This window comes from Boleophthalmus pectinirostris, unplaced genomic scaffold (genome assembly GCF_026225935.1).
Source record: "Boleophthalmus pectinirostris isolate CB_2022bp ecotype Guang Dong unplaced genomic scaffold, ASM2622593v1 HiC_scaffold_19, whole genome shotgun sequence".
Lineage (NCBI taxonomy): Eukaryota > Metazoa > Chordata > Actinopteri > Gobiiformes > Gobiidae > Boleophthalmus > Boleophthalmus pectinirostris.
In genome coordinates, this window is record NW_026571140.1 from 6,474,956 (window position 1) to 6,497,830 (window position 22,875).

General features: G+C 42.9%; 4 protein-coding genes across 9 annotated transcripts in view; 2 read left to right on the forward strand and 2 right to left on the reverse strand.

The window, feature by feature from the left end:
* Nucleotides 1–5,007, reverse strand: part of ddb1 (damage-specific DNA binding protein 1) — a 131,263-nt gene extending 126,256 nt beyond the window's left edge. Inside the window, 5 exon segments of the mRNA XM_055154472.1 lie at nt 261–375; nt 906–1,127; nt 2,388–2,504; nt 3,679–3,827; nt 4,865–5,007. Coding sequence (XP_055010447.1) covers nt 261–375; nt 906–1,127; nt 2,388–2,504; nt 3,679–3,827; nt 4,865–4,925 — 664 coding nt within the window. The 5' untranslated portion in view covers nt 4,926–5,007.
* Nucleotides 5,008–7,565: 2,558 nt separating this feature from the next.
* On the forward strand, nt 7,566–13,813 carry cpeb1b (cytoplasmic polyadenylation element binding protein 1b). Of its 6 annotated transcripts, none has more exons than XM_020936166.2 (12): nt 7,566–7,704; nt 7,889–8,060; nt 9,292–9,504; nt 10,182–10,414; nt 10,482–10,734; nt 10,822–10,935; nt 11,250–11,354; nt 11,596–11,732; nt 11,813–12,011; nt 12,079–12,173; nt 12,232–12,312; nt 12,474–13,813. In XM_020936166.2, the coding sequence occupies exons 1-12, from the start codon at nt 7,690–7,692 to the stop codon at nt 12,582–12,584; spliced, it is 1,728 nt and encodes a 575-aa protein (XP_020791825.1). In that variant the 5' UTR covers nt 7,566–7,689; the 3' UTR covers nt 12,585–13,813. The 6 variants fall into 6 exon arrangements, with proteins under 6 accessions (XP_020791825.1, XP_055010808.1, XP_055010809.1 ...); XM_055154833.1 differs by having other exon boundaries at nt 11,250–11,339; XM_055154834.1 differs by having other exon boundaries at nt 10,533–10,734.
* A 701-nt stretch (nt 13,814–14,514) lies between these two features.
* LOC110170512 (40S ribosomal protein S17-like) lies at nt 14,515–19,224 on the reverse strand. The gene is made up of 5 exons (XM_020936167.2): nt 19,134–19,224; nt 18,016–18,167; nt 15,625–15,730; nt 14,700–14,765; nt 14,515–14,629 (listed from the first exon to the last, which is right to left on the reverse strand). Exons 1-5 carry the CDS (start codon nt 19,134–19,136, stop codon nt 14,552–14,554), a joined length of 405 nt encoding a protein of 134 aa, XP_020791826.1. The 5' UTR covers nt 19,137–19,224; the 3' UTR covers nt 14,515–14,551.
* A 1,832-nt stretch (nt 19,225–21,056) lies between these two features.
* The window catches only part of LOC110170513 (probable E3 ubiquitin-protein ligase HERC3), a 20,293-nt gene continuing 18,474 nt past the window's right edge, over nt 21,057–22,875 (forward strand). The window contains 1 exon segment of the mRNA XM_055154691.1: nt 21,057–21,319. Coding sequence (XP_055010666.1) covers nt 21,091–21,319 — 229 coding nt within the window. The 5' untranslated portion in view covers nt 21,057–21,090.

Genomic DNA, 22,875 nt, shown 5'->3' on the forward strand with positions numbered 1-22,875 from the left:
CACGGTACTATCCCACCAAACCAAGTCCAAACCAACCAAATCTAAAAATACATGAATCTGTCAAATACACTTTAATATTCTATAATCACTGGGAAAATAAATAAAGGCATTTTTGTATTCAAGTAGTGTTTAATTAGAAATGATGTTATCCCCATGAGTCATATAGCATTTGTCCGATCTAAATTATAGAGTGATAAGATTAGAATACCTACTGTACTTTCTATATGTACAGTAAATGTATCATACAGTGCTGCGCTCACCTGGGATGACCATAGAAGCCTCGGCCTCCACATTCTCCTGTTTCCAGGGTCCTTTGTTGAACTCCTTCTCCCTCAGTGAGACCTCATAGGTTTTGACGTGACGTCCCTGTGGATCCTGCACACAGCATTAGCCTCAATGTTCACTTCCATTTTACTGATGCAAGTTCTACGAGGAAAATACAGCCCACGCAGTGTATGACCTAGCCACATGGCAGAGTGGAGTTTTGATTCAGAATGCATTTATTAATAGCACAACATAGAGGGGAAATACGTTCATTGAATCATGCAAAACAAATATAAAGTGTTAAAATCCAGTTCGTAATAGATTACTCAAATTTGACAGTGCAATTTGAGCTTCATCGCACTTTTTTCCCCCCCAGTGTGTTTTAATGCATACTAATTTGACTGATTAACTGCTTATTTATGTACACTTTACAAAACAAAATGAAAAACTGAAATGTGTAATAAATAGCTTTAAAATTATTGTTATAGTTCACAATTATCATTTATTTATTTAGTTAGTTAGTTAGTTAGTTTGAGTTTGTGCACATTAAGGCACTGGTATCTTTGATTTTAGAAACTGAAACAGACTCCATCTAATGGCCTAAAATTGAATACTAACACAGAGAAGAGTGTGTCGGATACCTGGTAGATGAAGCAGACGGTGGGGGCGGGGCATCCGTACAGGAACTGCACATCGATCACCTGGAGCTCCTCCAGTCTGATGTTGAAGGCTTTGAGTTCTCTGTTGTCGCGGTCCAGAGGGATGACTTTAAACAGGCCGTCGTACAGACGCAGACCAATCATCCTACACTCTGGGTCCACTATCCCAATGATGCCTGTCTCTGAGGGACGGCCAATACGATCCTGGAGCACAAGAGCAGTTTTAAGATGACCAGTAGAACTATTCTCTAACTCAGGGAATTATAATTGAAGTGATCCATCAATACCAATATGGATACACGGTTATATGAGGTGTGCATTTAGATATTATTTTCTATTTTAATTATTTATTTATTATGAAATATCACCGTCTCTGGCTAATAAAGGAATGTTGATTAAAAATAACATTTGAGAACTAACTTAATATTCAAAAACTCTTGCTGCTTACTTACATTTTGTGTTTTGTCTGCAGTCTAAAAACAAGCTGGACCTTAACATCATATTACTACTCACTACACAACAGAGGTTACAAGAAAATTTTGAAGTCAGTCTGGCTGCGTTCAGACTGCAGCCTGAAGTGACCCAAATCCGATTTTTTGGCTTCTATGTGACCTGTATCCAATCTTTTAATGACAGTCTGAATGGCACAGATCCGAATTTTTCAAATGCGACCCAGGCCATTTGGATATGTGGTCCTGAATCCGATACATATCTGATCTTTTGACATGCGACTTCAGTCTGAACGGCCAAAGCGCATCCATCCGACCTACACGTCATTAACAAGCGACAAACGTCACTATTCTGCGCTGAAGCAGGCGGAAACCGGAACTGTAAAATCGCCAGGTGCTCAATGCTCGCGACCATATTTGGACAACTTCCGTAAACAAAGAGCACGCTCGCTGCGATTGACGCATGGGGTTGACGTCATCGTGTCCTCCAGTGCGCATGCGGGACACTTTCGGGCCGTTTACCGTTCACACTGAAGTCACAGACAAGTCGCATTTAATTGGAAATGTGAACGACCTCGCAAAAACATCGGATTTCACAAAAAAATCTGAATTGAGCATTAAGCCCTGCAGTCTGAACGTAGCCTCTGTCATTTTGATGGGTTTGACAGCTTTGACCACTGCTCTCTTGGACGTATTGGGCTGAGCCTGCACTAAAACTGCACTTTCTCCACATCACCAATTCCCGCCGCCACAGACAGCACACAGCTTCCATATTTCCTTCATTTTCACAACACCCCTTTATTACAGCGATTTTTCTCACACAATTTTTGCACATGTCCATGTATACCGCAGACACGCATTTTTAAGACCCAGTGTATGTCCTTATTGCAGACTGTACAGTAAACAACCTGTCAGTCACAATGATGGACTGCAATTACCCTCAAGCACAACCACTGCTGTACAATTCACTACAGAAGTCTATGAGAAGTGCTGCTTGTCTGCCTGCTTCACTCACCTGTACATTCCCGTGGGCGCGTGTGATTATGTCAATGCTGTCTCCATTTTGTTTGTACTCCAGAATGCAGGCGTTATACTTGGACGTCAAGATGAACAGCAGGTCTTTGCTCTCACCCTAAAGACAACACAAAAACAAGTATACAAGGTTCAATTTAAAAAAAAAAAGTTGTAATGTAGGGGAGGTAATTGAAAACACAAGATGGGTTCCATGAGCACAAGACAAGATGAGATTCTAACATATTGGCCTCAACATTTTTTATTTATTTAATTTAATATTTTCGCTCTCATTATGGCATTGTTTTTTAAACTACGGTTTCTCCAGAAATGTAACTCGCTAGAACTTAATCAATTTTTTGTTCAATTCAAATGCAAAAAAGAAAAAAGAAAAACTCAAAAGATAAGTTCTCTCTGTCTCACAAGATTTTGTGGCACTAGACCCCAGTAAGTAGACATAAACTGCTTTGCTATAGGTTGTATATTCCACATCTTTGAAGCTGATGGATGAATAAAGAATATATTTTTGCATATTTTATGTTTACTTGGGTGAAGGTGCATTTTGGGGGTTATAGGGGACATATTTCAAACAGTCATTAAAGGGGGGGGGATTTTACTTCTATGGAATATGAACACATGCTAACACGTAACATATTTAGATCACCATGTAACTTTTTATTGTTCTGAGAATGATATATCTGCTGAAAACAAATTAACATGTTTTAAAATTTTACATTTGTTTTTGACACTGAGTGTCCCCTCCCTTTGCTCTCAGCATTAAATCACTCACCCCTTTAGAGCACTATCACAACACAATCAGCAGGCATCCCTCTAATTAAACTACTGCATTACTACTACTATTGCATCGGGGTGTTAAGTTGTTGTGTACAGTTTTGGTTCATGCTTTTGTATATTTATGAGAATTGTTGTGTGGGGAGAGTGGGGGATGTAGGCTTGTGGGTTAAACAGTGCACAGAACTTTACAGCTAACTATGAGGAGGGTGAAAAGGGCCTGGGAGAGATCACTAAAATATGAAATCATGCATGGATGACATCTAAAACCTCTTCAGTCTTGTTTTTGATGAGGGACCAACTAGGGCTGTTGAGGTAACCATAATATTGCAATACCGCGATATGATCAATCACACCGCCCAAGGGTTCAGGTGACCGCGGTAGCCACGTTTGGCATTTTAATTAGGCTCCATACACATGCCTGGCTAAATTTTACCATTCTCCTATGAACCAATTAATGTTTACGTAGCTCTGAGCAAATGGGTTCAGCAGACAGTACTCACCTTGGGCCTGAAGAGTTCCATAACTGCGATCTTTCCGTACATGCCCACCTCTTTGACGGGCCGCAGCCCCTCTGCTGTTACCACATAGATCTCCAGACGAGTGTTTTTGGCTATGAGCAGGTTTAAATCCTCTGCAGACGTGAAGTGACCTGAGAGAGGAATTACAATTAAACACTCATTTGTACTCATTTCCCTGTGAGGGAAATTCATTCTCTACATTTGACCCATCCTTTAACCAGTGCCAATGGAGCAACCTGTCAGTTGCCATCTCCTCATCAGCTTGGTCAGGACTATCATAGCTGGAGGATCTGACCTTCGGTGGATATTCTGGGTTGTTGGGTGAAACCAGAGTGCCTGGAGGAAACCCACCCAGGCATAGGGAGAAACATGTAAACTAGTCACTCAGTCAGTGCAAATGTCTATGGTAGGAATAAAAATGGTCAATATAGACATCAGCCTGTACCAAAATCAAGTACAGAAGGCTACAGCTGCTTCGCAATAATTATATGCATTTCATATGGTAATAATAATTGCAAAGACTGCATAACAATCTATCTCAGTGCAGACAATGGCCACTTGCTATATATTAAGTAGTACTAATCTTAAACATAACATAGGCTAGCAGTAAGATATTACTAAATTGTAACAACTATTGTCAGTTACGGTTCATTACCGGTCTGTTCCCCTTAGATGCTAAAGATAACAACAAAATTGCATAGGCACCCAAATTGTGCCTGACCTCTCGATGTTTAGCTCAGTCTCACGTTGTGCTGATAACTAAAAGGTGAATTTTACCAATTCCTTCCGTCCAAATTCATAATTTGGCAAATTAATGAACGGCAACTAGTATGCAGGGTGCACTCATCTGCTGATCTATTCTTTATGTAACCTTACAACCTAAATTCTTTTTAACAATATCCATTAAACCAAGCACTAACAAATCAACCTATGCTCGAAAATATCATTTGAAATGCAAATCTTGCAAGAACACTGGTTAGATCGCAAGTGAACCGCTTGCATGACTAGTATTTTATGCAGGCAAAATAGGTAAACATTAGCCTGTGTGAGGCTAACGTCTGCAGCAGGCCCGTGGAGCTGTACAAGTGGCGCGGGATCACGGAGATGTGCGCAGGTGGACAGACCCAAACATCCCCCCAACAAAGCCCCGCCGCCGATCCGCTCTTACCGGTGATACAGGCATTCACGGCCGTGGGCTTCTGCGCCGTCACCACGTAGTTATAGGACATTTTGACACGGATACAAGACAAAAAAACAGCAGTAGCAGCGGTAGTGTTTGATCCCCACACCAGTGCCAAAACTGTAGACTAGAGATCCGGAAGCAGTTAGAGGAGCGCGGGGCTGCGTGTCAACTTACTGCGCCCTCTGCTGGTGGCATGGATGTAGCACGCATTATCTTTTTTTTTTTTTTTTTTTTTTTCCGATTCCTAAAATCTACTGAAACTACTAACACTTTTTATAAAGATATTTTTTCTCATCTGTGAACTTTATGGATACAAACGCTTACCCAGGCCATGAACTTTACTTCCCTTGTAGCCTAAATATTAATTGTATCACATTTGAATTTTTTTTGCTTGCTCTGATACACTCATGTGGAACTTACAGGCCATAAATGCTGTAAACTTTCTATTTTGTAATAATAAACTTGTGTAATAAAAATTTATATTATAATATAAAAAAAAAAATGTGTTTCTCACCTTCCACGGTGGTAGGTCTCTCTCACCCTCATTCAGCTCGGGTCCTCTACCAGAGGCCTGGGAGCTTGAGAGTTCTGCGCAGTATCTTTGCTGTTCCCAGTACTGCGCTTTTCTGGACTGAGATGTCCGTTGTTTTTCCCGGTATCTGTTGTAGCCACTCTTCCAGTTTGGGGGTTACAGCCCCGAGTGCTCCGATCACCACAGGCACCACTGATGCCTTTACTTTCCAGGCTCTCTCCAGCTCTTCCTTGAGCCCCTGGTATTTCTCTAGCTTCTCGTGTTCCTTTTTCCTGATATTACCATCGCTTGGTATTGCGATGTCAACCACCACGGCTCTGCTCTGTTTCTTATCCACCACCACTATGTCTGGTTGGTTCGCCATCACCATTCTGTCAGTCTGTATCTGGAAGTCCCACAGGATCTTGGCTCGGTCATTCTCCACAACCTTTGGAGGTGTTTCCCACCTTGATCCTGGGGTCTCCAGCCCGTACTCTGCACAGATGTTTCTGTACACTATGCCCGCCACTTGGTTATGTCGCTCCATGTATGCTTTCCCTGCCAGCATCTTACACCCCGCAGTTATGTGCTGGACTGTCTCAGGAGCCTCTTTGCACAGTCTACTACACCGTGGGTCTTGTATATATATATATATATATATATATATATATATATATATATATATATATATATATATAAATGTGTTTCTCACCTTCCACGGTGGTAGGTCTCTCTCACCCTCATTCAGCTCGGGTCCTCTACCAGAGGCCTGGGAGCTTGAGAGTTCTGCGCAGTATCTTTGCTGTCCCCAGTACTGCACTTTTCTGGACTGAGATGTCCATTGTTTTTCCCGGTATCTATCTATCTATCTATCTATCTATCTATCTATCTATCTATATATATATATATATATATATATATATATATATATATATATATATATATATATATATATATATATATATATATATATATATATATATATATATATATTTTTTTTTTACACACGTTTATTATTACATTATTATATTTACATATATGTAATAGTAATAATAGTAATGTAATAATAGTTTTGAAAAAAAATATTTGTAAGAAGTTTACACAGTTGAATCATGGTCAAATGCTGCCCCTTTGCGTTTATTCTTTGCACTACACTTTGAAAAATCAATGTATATGTCTGTGCAGCAGCATGTAATTTGCAACATGTAATAAATATATGCAAAAACGAAAACTGCAATTGTGTGGTTAAAGAGCATCAATTTTCATACATTTTCCAAAATTCCAATTTATGAATTGCAATAAAAGTTAGATTTACAAATGTGTTGAGGGCATATTGAATAAATAAATTGTAGAGTAGTTACAGGTTACACTTAGACATCACCAAAGTCATTCATTGTTGAATTTCCACTTCTGTTGCCACATTTGATAGGCCTCATGATACGCTAACATGTGATGTGGCTCAGACAAAAAATAGATATTGTAAAACCTTTTGTTACAACATATTGGAAGTTCAAGTTATCAGGGTCACTCATAGAAGTGATCAGCTAATTTTCCTTTCAGATATTTCTTATACAAATATCCGTCCCGTATGGGACTATGATATCACATTCAAGAAGCTGAATGCCATCATTATCGACACTGCACTGAAAGCAACAGTAAGCACATGTTCTTTCTTTGAAAAAATGAAATTCATCCAGAGGTTTGAACCTAAATTTGTAGTGTACACAGATGTTTTGGGTGCACTGTGCAGAACTTTGTAGTGCACAGTGTACACAGATGTTTTGGGTGCACTGTGCAGAACTTTGTAGTGCACACAGAAATATTTGGCTGTATTTAGGTGCACACAGATGTACTTGGGTGTATTTGGGTACACGCAGATGTATTTGGGTGTATTTGGGTGCACGCAGATGTATTTGGGTGTATTTGGGTGCACGCAGATGTTTTTGGATATATTTGGGTTCACGCAGATGTAGCTGGGTGTCTTTTGGTGCACACAGATATATATGAGTGTATTTGGGTGCACACGGCTGTATTTGGGTGTATTTGGGTGTATTTGGGTGCCCTGTGCTGTGTATGTGCTGTGGTGGGTCAGTCTCGTGCGCTCTCTGATTGGCCGCGAGCCGCGGTGAGGCCTTTGATGTATAGCACGTGAACAGTGGGAGGGGGCGCGCGGAGGCCATTGGCGGAGCACACGTTCTCCAAATTGAGCCTAATGAAGCGCTAGCTAAAAGGCAGAAATATGGCTCTTTTCTGCAGCCTGCTAATGTCGCTATTTTTTTAATTCTTAGTTGTCCACGACATGGCGTTTTCCCTGGTGAGTGTAAAAGAAAAATCTCCGTTCTAATAAAGTTTTGTATTAGTTTCACCCGCACATGGTGTCTGTGGTGGCCCCTGGTTTATTTATTTTTTCTCCCTAACAAAGTGGAGTTAGCATTTTTCTGTCATTGCGTGTCATTTGTATACACATGGTCTGTTCCTAATTCCTGCTTGGTTTGCAGAGAAACGACTCCCACAGGCCTGAGAGCCCTGACACTGAGTCTCCGGCCTTGTCCACCTGCAGCAACGCAGATATCTTCCGCAGGATGAACACTATGTTGGGCAACGCGCTGGACTTGACCGGGGTGTGCACCACTCCTAACCCCGCCAAGGGCAAGCCCGACGTACTGTGTGGTATGTGTCACAGCAAAGGCCAAGGAAGCCTTTGACCCATGAATGAATGCAGCAATACATTTTCCAGAAGTCAAACTTTCTTAGAACTTTTAACACAAAGCTGTCAATATTGATGTTGAACGTTTCGGACTACGTCCGGACTTGTCTGCATATTAATAGAAATGAGAATATTGAGGATGTAAGTCAGGGCAATGACCCTATGCCTTTCTATTTACTAGTCTACATTTTGAGGTGTCTCGTGAGAAGTGGTTCTGTTTTTTGATCCTGATGTTTAAAGCTCCAGTGTTGCAATGGTTTTAATGAATAGATGCCAAAAAGCACATTTTCTACACTTGATGCACTCTTTCACCTTGTCATTTTAACCAGAGTGCCAGAAGCTGATTCATGGTGCACTGCTGCCATCAGCACTGCTGTTTTCAAATGTAACTTACAAACTTACAATATAGTTCCTCAATACCATATGCAAGAATTGTTTTAAGTGTCACATGTAGCTTGAAGCAGTGCTATAAGCATGTCATATCTGCAGTGGGAGGTGTGTGGTGTGGCATCTGCTGTTCCTGTGCTGTTGCTGAATCAGGCTGCAGTTGGAAACAGTCCAGGCCTGGACAGAAGGGGCAAACCACTCACTCCTCAACATCTGATCAGTCAGCTGCTTCTGCCACAGCAAACCTCTTGTCTGTTCATGTTCCAAACAAGGCGTACACTATTTCCCCCAGACTTTATTTATCTAGTGTACTTTTTGTTATAATGTGCTGAGTCATGCTCTTGTTTTTTTTTTTTTTTTTTCCCATGCTGCCCCTCGCCGTGCTGCTGTAGCTCGGCCCTCCCTCTCCCCTCCCTCTCTCCCCTGCCTCTGGAAACCAGGCTAGACAGAGTACGCAGCAGCCTCTGCCTAAGAGACGTGCTGTGCCTTCAGAGAGGGAGCGCTTCTATCAACAATCCCACTGCTCTGACTGGAATTTCTCATTACAGTAGCTGGGCTGGGAGGCAGGGAGGTGGGAGAGCTGATGTCATTAGCAGGGGTGTGCGAGTGCATCGGCAGCCATGTCACATGCTGCTAGGTGGGTCAGTGATGCGCACAGAAATGCATGGCAGGCGCACCGGGCACAGAGGCAGCAGGTTAGCAGCTCTGGACAGAGCAAGGGGGTGGTGCTGAGTGTCTGAGCGTCTACATTATTTGCTGTGTAATGTGGCTATTGTTTAAAGACTTTGTTGGATGTGCCTTAAACAGAGTCGGAGCTGGCTGCGGTGGGCAGCAGAAGGATGCTTTTCCCAAACTGTGGAGTCTCCCAGGACATGGCGTCCCCCCGGGGCCAGCTGGGTGTCACTGACCTGGGCTTGGGCCTTCAGTCCCTGCGCCTGTCGGGCTGGGACAGACCATGGAGCAGTCAGGACACTGATGCACAGCCCTCGCCCTCTCAGGTCCAGACCAGCTCTCCCTCCAGTAAGTACCACAGCAGGGTTTAGGGTCACGTGTAGGACCAGACAAAGACTCTTCATGCAGTGTTTTTGGAAGAACGGTTGAGAATGACTGTGCAGGAACAGAATGTATTGTTACAAAGGACAATGATGTGGCACTTTTGGCTGGCAGCGCCTCTAGCTTTGTGCTGTCTTACACATGTATTGTATTTTAAATTGGCTGTATAGATGTATGGCTTTACTTTACACGTTTTATCTTAGCTGCCTTTGCCACAGGGATAAGATGCCACTCTTATTCCTGATAGATTTTTCTATACTGAATTTGTCATGTACTGTTCTGCTTTAACATTATTTATTGGGTGACCCAACTTCTAAACTAGGTCTAGCAAATGGGCCAGACTGCTGTGTGCGCGCTTACAGTAGTGTTTGAGATAAGGGTGATGGTTTTCTTTACAAGGTAAATCATTTAGTTTTATTTAACTATTGAAAACAAATATAACATTAGACTAAACTGCCAAATAGTGTGTGGCTGTGGTCAAAGGATTTCTAGTCGGTCAGTGATGAATCAGTCATTACATCCCACTTTCATCAGTTTGCTCATCAGGCAAAAGGGATGTTCAAAGCTAGTGTTTGTCTCCATGGTGACTGACCCTTTAAACCCCTGAGTCATGTTTGTGTGTAACGCTGTGGCTGTCCTGTGAGTGCTAGGTATGCTGAACAGCCCCTTCAGTGGGATCCTTGGGAAGCCCCCTGGATACCTGTGCCCTGAGTCAATGGGCATGACTGCAGACTTCCTGGAGAAGTTTCCCTGCATGGCTCGCATGGCGTCGCACAGACTGGACTCCAGCTCTTTTCTGGACTCTCGCTCCAGCAGCCCAGAGGACTCTGAGACCAGCGGCTTCAGCTCTGGTTCAGACCACCTCTGTGACATGTTGGTATGTCGCATTTACATTCAAATGGTGAAAAAATATTAAATGTTTAACATGAACCATGTGGTGTCAGTCCACTCTGCGCATCTCTCCTCCCCTGCCTTACCTCACGTCCAACATTCAGAAGGACCTGCTGAGGCTGGGCTCCCGTCTGGATCCACAGGACACTAGCTCCCCGCTGACCCCTCCCCCTGGGGCCAGTCCCGCCTCCTCAGCTTTGTCCCGTCGCTGGCGCTCGGGCTCTCCCTGGCCTGGATCTGATGTCCTGGACCAGTCGGATGCTTTCAGCATTGAGCGTGAGGCACGCCTACACAGGCAGGCAGCAGGTAACGTGGCACTAACCTCTTTACATCATGTACACACCCCATGTACAACCACTGTACCGCCACACTGACTGTGGTTTGTCTCATAAGCTGTGAATGAAGCCACTTTCACCTGGAGCGGCCAGCTGCCTCCAAGAAATAACAAGGATCCACTCTACTCCTGCAAAGTCTTTCTGGGTGGAGTGCCCTGGGACATTACAGAATGTAAGATTTGTCTATTGAATAATAGTGGGTCAAATGTGGTAGAAGCTGCTTTAGACTTGCACCAGTGGTCTCTTGTTAAAGCACTGCAGAAAGACTTTTTGAAGAGTCTTTAAGAGTTATCACTGTAGCATAGTGCAGTCTCAAGGAACCAGATTTCTGTGGAAAATGCATTTTGGCAAGTAGAGCTACACTGTTTGAATGGTTTGTCCTTAATCCTCTTCTATTTGTGCCCTGTGCTGATGGAGCTCAAACCCCTTTGAACCAGTTTGTGTTAATGCATTGTTTTTTTAAATCCCATGTGTTTGCTTGTTCAGCTGGTCTGATTGCCACCTTCAGCAGTTATGGCCCTCTGAGTGTGGAGTGGCCGGGTAAGGATGGCAAGCACCCTCGCTGTCCTCCCAAAGGTAATGTGGCCAAAGGTAACGACAAGCTGGTAGGCTTTTTCCATTTTTACTGGTGTTTGGGGAGCACTGGTGTTTGCCATAGGACTAAAATAACATGCACAAGAGGCCTGGGGACATGGATTAAAAATAGTTTGGGATTGGAGCACAAAGTTAAAACCCAACATTTGGTAATCTAATGCCTTTGAACTGTAAATGTAATTGTAATGGCTGACTAAACCTGTTGTGGTTGTGCTCTAAAGTGGACCTTTGTCTGTAGGCTATGTCTACCTGATCTTTGAGAATGAGAAGTCAGTGAGGGCATTGCTGCGTGCATGCTCCCAGGACCCATTCCACCCAGAGGATAACAGAGAGTATTATTTTAAGATGTCCAGTCGCAGAATGAGATGCAAAGATGTAAGTCAGATTGTTAGCACTGAGTCTTGTGCTTGTTTGAGTATTTACCATATGACAACGATTTGTTTTTTGGCCTTTAGGTGCAGGTGATCCCCTGGGTGATCTCGGACAGTAACTATGTGCGCTGCCCTGCTCAGCGCTTGGACCCCAGTAAGACTGTTTTTGTGGGGGCCCTTCATGGCATGCTGAACGCAGAGGCTCTGGCCAGTATCATGAACGACCTGTTTGGAGGAGTCATGTACGCGGGCATTGACACGGACAAGCACAAGTACCCCATAGGTAAGTGCACCCATGCTTCATCACTAATGTTCTCATGGCACATAAAGCTAACTGCTGTGCTCCTCAGGCTCTGGACGTGTCACGTTTAATAATCAGCAGAGTTACCTGAAGGCTGTGTGTGCTGCCTTTGTAGAAATAAAAACGCCCAAGTTTACAAAAAAGGTGGGTGTCAAGTAATTTCAAACATGACTATAGTTTACTATTTGTTTTACCATTTCAGGTGCAGATCGACCCCTATCTGGAGGACTCCATGTGTCAAGTCTGCCTTCGTCAGCCTGGGCCGTTCTTCTGCAGGGACCAGGTCAGTATCACCGCCTCACACTGGGGAAAATGAGTGCTGTACACATTTTTTAAGGTTTCCATTTTGAATCAGCTGGATGACATCGACAATATTGTGATATTGATATATTGTGAATCTAGTTGGCATGCTGACATTTACATGTGACTCTACTGTGCTTGCAGGCCTGCTTCAAGTACTACTGCCGCTCCTGCTGGCACTGGCAACACTCCATGGACATCTTGAGCAACCACCGGCCCCTGATGCGCAACCAGAAGAATCGCGAGTCGAGCTAGAGCTGAGCAGGAGGACACCCAAGGGCCAAATGAAGCGCTCCAATCGGAGTGATGCTGCTGCCCGCCGAGAGAGCACCAGAGCCAGGCCTCAGCCCGAGCCCGGCCCTGCACCAGGCACTGGGGATTTCACTGTAGAAATGTTCACTTTTGCACTTGATCTTTTTTGCTGTTCACAGTGGCACTTTGCACAGTGACCTTGTTGGAGACAAGGGGCCCTTCACGTTTATGCATTTTCTTAACTTGTGGCCAGACAGAAAGGTGGGAGTCGGCCTAGAGTTGGGCAGATGGGAATGCCGTTTTTCTTTTACTTTTTATGTTGCATAGTGAAGAGCGATCACGCCAGTCTCATTGCCTTTCAACGGCAAACGCCATACAGTGCCTTTAAATTTTTAGTTTTCCTTCTCCCTCCCCAGTTGGTCTTTTTTTCCCTGCAAGCCAACTGGTGTTTCTGGAGTTGAACGTTGGCCTTCATTTAACCAGTCGCATTTCAGACATTTTTACGCAGTTTTTTACTAATTTGTACCCACGGTTTTAAGTCGAAACATGAGAATTTTGAACAGGATTCTACCAGGCGGCTGTTGATGGGGACACCCTCTTATTTTTCATTTTGAGTCGTATGTTTTTTCTTTAACGATTAATATTTTAATTTGCCCTCAATTTTCAACAGAATGGGCACTGAGTGTTGGTAGTACTACTTTAACTTTGTCAGTCCAGTTTATATTAAATGTAACAATAGTACTAAATACACTTTAACTGGTTAACCTAATTTTAAATCAACTGCTGGATCTTGTTGAGACTCGAGTGAATTCATGTTTTGATTGTACATAGTTTGTTGCACTTTTTAATTTGCACTTGGGAGGTGGCTGTGGTTTTTAATCACTTTTGTACATCAGCAGAGGAACCTATCTAGACTACAGCTTGTTTCCTGCTGAGTGTAAGAACTTCCACTCTGCTGATAAATGAATCGATCTATTCCAAACTTGTGTAGACCTCACTCAATGATTCTCCCATGCTCCTCCCACCCATATGCCTTCCTGTTCTGGTATGAAGCTGTGTGCCAAAGACATGACATGTCTTCTGTCTCCATTCGGTTGTCACGCTGAGCTGGTGTCTAAGCCCAGCTGCTTTTAGAGTTTTGAAAGTCTACCTCATTGTGGTCTGCCAAGTTTGCTGCTACTACTGTTGCGGAGTATGTTCAGATTGGGCACAATAAAGGTGTTTAAGCATTACTCTGGTTGTAGTGTTTTTTTTGTAATAGCTTTAAAATTTTACATTAACTGCAGTATTTTTTAGTATCTCTCAAATTGGCTGTTTCTATATACTTAACCTCTAATGTGTCATTTCACATTTCAAGCATGATTTCCAACATTTCTTGAACGTTTTAGGTGACACACTAGAATACCTGCATTGTGGAGGCCAAAGGGTAAATTTTGACAATTGTAATGAAAGGTAAAGTGTTTGCATTTTATGCAGTTTACTTAAATCTAGAACTTTTTACATACACTAAATCACCTGTATTTATAAGAATCCAGATTAGTTATGGTATTTTCATAAAGCTCAGCTGTTCTGCATTTCTCAGTAATTGGAGAAGGAAAAACTGCACATAAATGTACTATTTAAGCTAAATCAACGGAATGACAAGTTTAATGCAGTGGTTCAACATGTAGGTCAGGATCCTTATGGAGGTAAAGTTTTGGGTCCCTAGATACTGAGGGTAAATATGCATTAGCACCCTTGAATCTTAAATGTAGATTTCCATTTGTTGGTTTGGAAAAGGAATTCTTTACCTCTGTACAGAAAACAACCTGCAAAATGAAGTAGCCCTATTGTTACCATGGGGCCATGGCTGAAAGGTTTAAAAAAAAAAAATTGTCAAACTTATGAATTAAGTAGGTTCTCTTGAACTGTAGAAAAGACTGGGCACATCACATTCCCTTCAACATTTTATTTGAGCACTTTGAACATGTTTACAGTCCTCTTGGTGTTTTGAAGTTCATGCCGACCGTGGGCTGGGTGACCTGGAGGTTTGAAAGGCCGCCGAAATCCTGCAAAGAAAATGAAGCTATAAACAGGACACTGAAAAGGACAAGAGCAGACAAGTCACTGGGCACTTACCATCATCTTGAGCATCTCCTTTGTGTCTGGGTCCACCTCAATGAGCTCTTGGTCCAGAGCAGAGATCTACACACACAAAGATTTAGTTTGACGGAATATCTAACCAAGCCTAAAACATGAAAATTAACCAGATTTGGCTAGAGTTGAAAAGCCTATAAAATATATATATTTTTTTTAAACTCATGTGTTTTGTTCAGTCCAGTTTTAAGTGGTCTCTTAGCAAAGCAACAATGCCTAGTTCTACTTTATACATACAATGTGCACACAATTATGAGGCAAGTGACTATTTCACCATAAAGATTTGTATGCATATTCTTCAACGCCAAGCTGTATAAACTTGAATTCTTATTGAATTTAAGCATTTCCAGTGATGTGTATTTATCTAAGGAAGGAGACTGGCCTGAAGAAATCAACACCCTATATATCAAGGTGTCAAGGCAGCTTCTCCTCTGGCAAAATGGGCCAAAAAAAGAGATTATACAGACTGAGGAGTCAAAAAAAAAAAAAAAAAAAAGTCTTTCAGCAGCATGCAGCACTCTTGAAATCTTGAAATTACAGAGATATTGGGGCGTGATCACAGAGCCATCAGATGCGTAATAATTCTGCACATTCATAGTTGAATATTCAGGTTTGAGGTTTATTAACATTTTGGATTGACCGAGAGCACTGTAGTTGTTCAATTAATCCTCATGAATACAACTTGCTTAATAACTGCACAGTGTACTGCCAGCAGCATTCATACAATTCAAGTACGTGCATCTAGAGTGTCAACGCCAGAACACTCAAGACGCGCAGTCAGAATGCAGGACGCCCTAGACATGCATCCACATAGACTGTGCATATAAACTGGACGCCCTGACGCTCTGGTCTGAACGGCCTTAACTGTGGTTCAATAGAGTTTAGAGCTGTAAGTGTGTGCACATACCTCGGGGACGTAGTTGTCCCTCCTTTCGCGCTCCTCCTCTTGCAGTTTAATAGAGATGCCTCTGACTGGACCGCGCTGGATGCGCTTCATCAGGTGTGTCACATACCTGCAGCACAAGTCCCAGTCAAGTTTACTTTGCACATGTGTAATCCAAACCTGTCATTTTAAATCCCTCATCTAATTGAATGCCACACAATTGTCACTTGTGACAAACTGCACGAATATTATCACATCTCTGAGAGGAAGTGCACGTTGACTCAAACTGCAAACACACATGGTGCTTAATAAAATCAGGACAAAGCTAGTTCTTTTAAATTTAAAAGGTGCATTGCGTTACTTTTCTGGTGGAGGGTCCGTCAAATGCTTTTCTCCATGGAAATGTTATTGCTTTGCCTGGAATATTTCACAGAATGGCATCAAACCTTTATCTTCATGGAGACCAGACTAAGTTACAGGTCAGATCTGTGGAGAGGAGACCCCCGCTCACAGTCAGAATGTCTTGTATCCTGTCTAAAGCAGACTTGGAGAGACTTATCTACGTGTTTAGTCTAACCAACTGGAGACACTGTAACAGCATGTCAGTGGCCTCTCCAAAGGAGCTGTGAGACGCTGCAGTACACCCAGAACGTTGCAGCATCGGTCCTGATTCGAACTAGGAAGCATGAGCACAAGTCCTGTGTTCAGGTTTCTGCACTGGCTTCCTGTGGCTCAGAGAAAAGACTTTACTTGTACAAGTCTCTACATGGCTCAGCACCAAAGTCCATCTGTGACATGTTAGTGCCACATGAACCATCTGCACTCTGAGGAGCTCTGGGACCAGCCTCCTGCTGGTGCCTAAAGTCAGGACTAAACACGGGGAGTAAGTTTCAGATTCATGCAGTTAAAACCTGGAACAGTCTTCCTGAACATCTAAGACAGGCCTCTGCTTTGACGCTGTTTAAATCCAGGCTCAAAACCTTTTTGTTTAGCTGCATCTGACTGAAAGGTTTTCATTTTTCATTCAGCTTCTCTCTAATTCAGTTTCTCTCTTTTTAATTTTAGGATGATTATTTATGGTTTGATTTGTTTTTATTGTATTTCTTTTTCTGTAAAGCACTTTGCATTACTTTGTGTAAGAATTGTGCTATACACATAAATTTGCCTTGCCTACTTTTGGGGGGTATTTTTGAGCCTGTAATTGAATAAATGTAAGGTAGATATGTTTAATGCCATTGTGGAACATTCAAAGCAGAACAATGACATATCCATAAAAACAAGAAGGTGATAGACCCCCAAATGAAAAGTTACATACATGCACCTTTAAGAAATTGAGCAGAGTAGAGATATTACACAATCCTGGGATGGGCTTTTGAACAACATGCAAGATCTCAAACATACTTCCAGATTTTAAGAATATGCCTGCAGTTGATTTGGAAAGGGCTATGGCAACCCATTTCTCACTCATCATTTAAAGCAAAGTTCAAAATGCTCTAATACCCAGCTCATTTAAATATTTCTAAAATGCCTATTTGATTAACAGGTTTATCAACATCCAACACAAAGTTTGCTCAAAATCATTGTACAATTTACAAGACTCTCTGTGTATGAACCAAACTGCAGTCACAAGCAAGACTACACCTGCACCGCAGTTGAAAACCTTGGAAAAAATGTATTCAACTTCACATCACTAACTTCTCATTTCTGCTGCTGTCCCATAGAAATCCTTATAATCTAAATAAAGTGATTAGTCGACTAATACACATTCTGGTCGACTGAGACACACTGACTGAGTTCTGGCAGCCATTTTGCCCTTTTAACATGCCCTGATGAAAGAAAGTCCAGTAAGGCTGAAACACATTTGTTTTTTTTTACTTTTGCCATGACATTAAGGCTACTGACATTTCTGTAAACCCCTTGTGTGCTTCAGGCCCTTTTTAATTTTATACTGACGGAGTTATCGATTAAAGGCCTACAGCCCTACTTGGACAACCAAACAAATCTTTACTGCACATTTGTGACTGGAGTTTTCAGAATGAGCTCACCCCAGGGACAGCATTTCAATTTCACAACCATTCACCTCTTCATAGTGTCACTTACAACCTACTTTATAGTATAATAGGCTGTCATTTGCTTTAATGCAATGAGAATGCATTACCTAGTCTGTTCTTTCATTTGTTGGATATCAGAGCACATCTCGCACACATGTTTACGTGTCTCCAAGTTCTGTGAATGCTTCAGCATAGAAAGCAGTTCATTTTTTAAACCACAAGATGGTGCTATGGAACGTGGGAACACAGTGTCAATGGCATGCCAGTTTGAAAAGTGTTTGACCCTTGAGGTGTCATCTCCCCTCACTAGTACAGGACACAGGCCTTCAGAGTACAGAGGGGTCAACGCTGAGACCGTGCTTACCCTGCGATCTTGTTGCGGAGAGGTTTGCTGGGGATGATGGCGATCTCCTCACACACTCTCTTATTGGTGTGGAAGTCACTGCCCAGGCGCATGTAGTACTTCTCGATAATGACCCGGGAGGCCTTCTTTATAGTCTTTGTCCTAACACGCCCCTATCAAGAGAAGAGACATTCAGTATGCCGATTCTTGTACTCAAACTGAATAAAAAATAAATAAATCAAACAGAATTGTCATTTCAAACGTGTCACAATTTGAATATTGTAATACAACCAGTAGGTTTTATGCCTCAGTGACACTCACCTGTACTTGCACTATACAATTTTTTAGTGAAGCCAAATCAATAGCTCAATTAGGCTTTTTTTTCCATTTGCATTGACTATTAAAAGGTACACTGTGACACTTTCCTGGTGCCATGGAAATATAACTGCTTTGTCTAAAATGTTTCACAGAAGAACATGAAATCTGAGTAACAACTTAGTGTGTCAAGGAATTAGCATTAAACAGCTATAAAGGAATAAATGGAACATTTCCAGGCACAGCAATAACATTTCTAGAGACAACCTGGAGCTGACCCCTCTGCCACAAAAGTGACACTTTGCGGCTTTAAATCTTACACAAAATTATCAGAAATCAGGTAGGAACATCTTGACACTGCTATTACTACGCCCCAAATACAGTAATTATGCAAAGAGCATGTGTTTAATAAAAAGTGGTCTTCTAGCAAAACAAGGACAATCCAAAACAGCATCACAGGAGGATCAGGAGCCAGGAAAGTCTTATTTTAGTGATGTACTATAGAAATAAAATACCACTAGCTGATTTCAGAGTAATTTTGTGCAGTAAGACAAATACGTTTTAGACATAATGTGGGGCATTTGTCAGATTTGTTAGGAGTCACGTTGTAAACAAACTCTGTAGCTATTAGCCAGTCCTGTGTACAGATCTGGCAGCGCTCAATCCTAGGGTTTAATTCTCCACGTTTAGCATCCAAAGTGTTCTTTTAGGCTCTACGTGACTTCAGAGAGCGGGTTTATGTTCGTATACGCTTTTCAGACGAACACAGACACAGGATGGGTGCGGATTGAGGGGCTGGGAGAGGCTTTTCTTAGGATACGCACCATGTTGAATTCGGATCGCGGCGGAAGAGAACCACCGGCTCTGACAGGCGGAAGTTTATAGACAGCGGAGAGGACAGCAGCGACGCGGTGTGGCGAGCTGAGAGAACTGCACTCATCAGATTTCAAGTCATGGCAAATAAAACTATATTTATAAGCATTCTGATTCGCAATGGTCCACACACCTCAGTCTAGTCCTCTCTAATAATGATTTTTTATGATAAAAATCCCAAAATATATTAATTGTACACTTTTTTTTATCCTTCAAGCCAAACATTTCATTCCTAAACCTAAATTCCTCAAAGCTTTGTCTTTATGACAAGCAGCAGTAATGCAGACAGCATCTAGTGGTGTTATATGGGAATGCAGCAGGACCAACAACAACATTGTCCAAACTGCACATAAATAATCATTCTTACTAATTGTTTCAATGACTTAATTTAGGCGTATAGGCCTATAGGCCAAACTGAAGAATTAGCCAAACTCTCTATTATGACTTTAGGCCCACAGGGAGATAATGTACTTTCAAAGGTCACTTTACTGCAGTCTTAAGCATTTATTCACTGCGGGGATTTCTGTTGCAATAACATATCAATTCCTTCTGTGAATCTGAATTGTAATGCAGCCTTGTTTCCCTCGTGATAGACAGGTTTAATTTATACTATACAAGAAGGTGGCGGACACTCCACTAGAAATGTTACACAGTGCATCTTTAAAGTATAGACCACACTAAATGATGCACCGATCTAGTGGTACAGATCTAATTACAAGACTGACAGATTCAACACTTTTAATGGCACAGGCTGAACAATGTGTGGATGAAGACATGAAAGTGCGTCTGCCTCCACATAGAGGCGAATCTTTACCTGCAAATAATACAGAATGAGATCTCTGTATGTTTTAAAGTATTGAAGAAGTGTGTATTCTGGATTCCATACAACAAATCCATAAACCTGTAGCTACTGAGTAAGAATTACTATGGCGTAGGTGACCAGACGTGCTCTTTTTCTAAATTATGCCAAAATGTCTGGGATTTTGACTCTATCAATTGCCAGTTTTGAGTGGGACACTTAGTTTTGGCGATAACATATAATCATACAATCATACAATTATGAATCTACAATCATGAATCTATTCTAGAATAATATCTTTTAATCACCGTGTGTCTCCACTGCACCTTTCCCCTCGTCGCTCCCGTGCGCGCTCACAGAGGGCACAGACCGCTCCTTACGTACCTACATTTATCAAGCGTATTAATGAAGGCCTGTTAGCTACTGTGGAGAGGTTGGAGGATCATGACGCAGTTCTTCATGTGTCAAGCTCTACACCACGTTTTATTTGAGGAAAACTAACCTAATATTAGCGGCGATACTTTCATTAATCGTAGGATACGATACGGGGATAGTTCAGCAGCAGGATCTCATGATAAATACAGAATAAATACAGCATAAATTAAGGATAAAAACAGAATAAATACAGGATAAATACAGAATAAATACAGGAAAAAAGCATGTGTTGAGACGTCTTGATAAAGGCTCATGTTTGTAGTGTTCCTCCTCTGAATCACTGAAGCCTTCTGTCTGTGAGAAGTGACAGGAGCAGGGACAGGGGACATAGACACTGTCAGAAAAATAATCAATGAAAAAATTAATGTAGACTACTGTACTATGGCTTAATAGGCCTCTAAAATGCAATGAAATACAGTAATTGTCCAAAATTGCCTTGGTGAGGACCCCAGACCCCCTGATACACATAATATCACACATTAGTATTATTAAATTCAAACACCGAGGTCTGCGCTAACTTTCTCTTAAACCTCTATTGAACCTGCATGTGTTTTGTTTTGATTAAGTTTCATTTTCTATTCCCTGCTAGCGTTCCTTAAGTTTCGGTTTCCTCTGAGTTTAATCAGCTGTGCGCACCGGGCACACGCACAAACCCAAACCCAGAGCGCGCAGACATGTTCGCTTGGGGAGAGCAGAGCGCGCACGGCTTCAGGTTGAAGGACGGATCTTATGTCCCTCACAGCGGGGACACGGGGGACGCAGTGGCTTTCCTGGACCTGGCCCGGCCCGTGACGGATTTGTGCGTGAGCTCCGGGCTGCTGGCGTTCGTGAACAGAGAAGGGAGCGCGTTTGTCATCCGCATAAACCCGAGGGGAGACGGGACGCGGGTCCGAGGAAAACAAAGTGAGACAAAGCGGTGTACAGGAGGACAGAGAAGACAGGGGGTGGTCCCATTTCTCTTTCCACGTCTCCGTATTGATTCCTGTCTTTTGATTGTGCCTGAAATGGCTGAGGAAGAGAGATGAGACACAGAAAGGAGCAGAGGAGAGAGGAGAAACGGTGTGGAGAGAGGAGCAGAGGAGCAAAAGAGAGAGAAACAGAAGGGAGAGAAGCAGTGGAGAGACGAGGAGAGGAGCAGAGGAGACACAGGGAGGAGAGAAGAGGAAAGAGGGGCAGGGAAGAGAGAGGAGTCACAGTGAGGAGAGAGGAGCAGACGAGAGAAGAGCAGAGGAGATAGGAGACACAGAAAGGAGCAGAGGAAAGAGGAGAAACGGTGAGAAGAGAGGAGCAAAAGAGAGAGAAACAGAGCGGAAAGAGGAGCACAAAAGAGCAGAGAAGAGAGGAGACACAGAAAGGAGCAGAGGACAAGGAGACACAGTGATGAGAGAGAAGCAAAAGAGAGAGAAACAGAAGGGAGAGGAGCAGTGGAGAGACGAGAAGAGGAGCAGAGGAGACTCTGTAAGGAGAGAGGAGCAGATGAGAGAAGAGCAGAGGAGCAAAAGAGGGAGAAACAGAGGGGAGAGGAGCAGAGAAGAGGAGCAGAGGAGACACAGGGAGGAGAGAGGAGGAGAAAGCAGCAGAGGAAAGAGGAGTAGAGAAGAGCGAGTAGTCACTGTGAGGAGAGAAGAGCTGAGAGAGGATACCTTGTGAGGAGAGAGGAACAGACAAGAGAAGAGCAGAGGAGAGAGGAGACACAGAAAGGAGAAGAGGAAAGAAGAGAAATGGTGAGAATAGAGGAGCAGTGGAGAGACAAGAAGAGGAGCAGAGGACAGGAGAAAGCAGCAGAGGAAAGAGGAGCAGAGAAGAGAGAGGAGTCACAGTGAGGAAAGAGAAGCAGACGAGAGGAGATCAGGAGAGAGAGGAGAGATGAGACACAGAAAGGAGCAGAAGAGAGAGGAGAAACGGTTATGAGAGGAACAGAGGAGCAAAAGAGAGAGAAACAGAAGGGAGAGGAGAAGTGGAGAGACAAGAAGAGGAGGAGAGAAGAGGAGAAAGCAGAAGAGGAAAGAGGAGCAGAGGAGAGGAGCAGAGGAGCAAAAGAGAGAAACGGAGCAGAAAGAGGAGCACAAAAGAGCAGAGGAGAGAGGAGACACAGTGACGAGAGAGGAACAGTGGAGCAAAAGATAGAAACAGAGGGAAGAGGAGCAGTGGAGAGACGAGGAGCGGAGCAGAGGAGACACAGGGAGGAGAGAAGAGGAGAAAGCGGCAGAGGAAAGAGGAGCAGAGAAGAGAGAGAAAGGCACAGTGAGGAGAGAGGAGCTGAGGAGACAGGGAGGACAGAGGAGCAAATGAGAGAGGAGCAGAGGAGCAAAAGAGAGAGAGACAGAGGGGAGAAGAGCAGTGGAGTGATGAGAAGAGGAGCAGAGGAGACACAGGGAGGAGAGAAAAGGAGAAAGCAGCAGAGAAAAGAGAGGAGTCACAGTGAGCAGAGAGGAGCAGAGGAGAACGGGGATTAACGG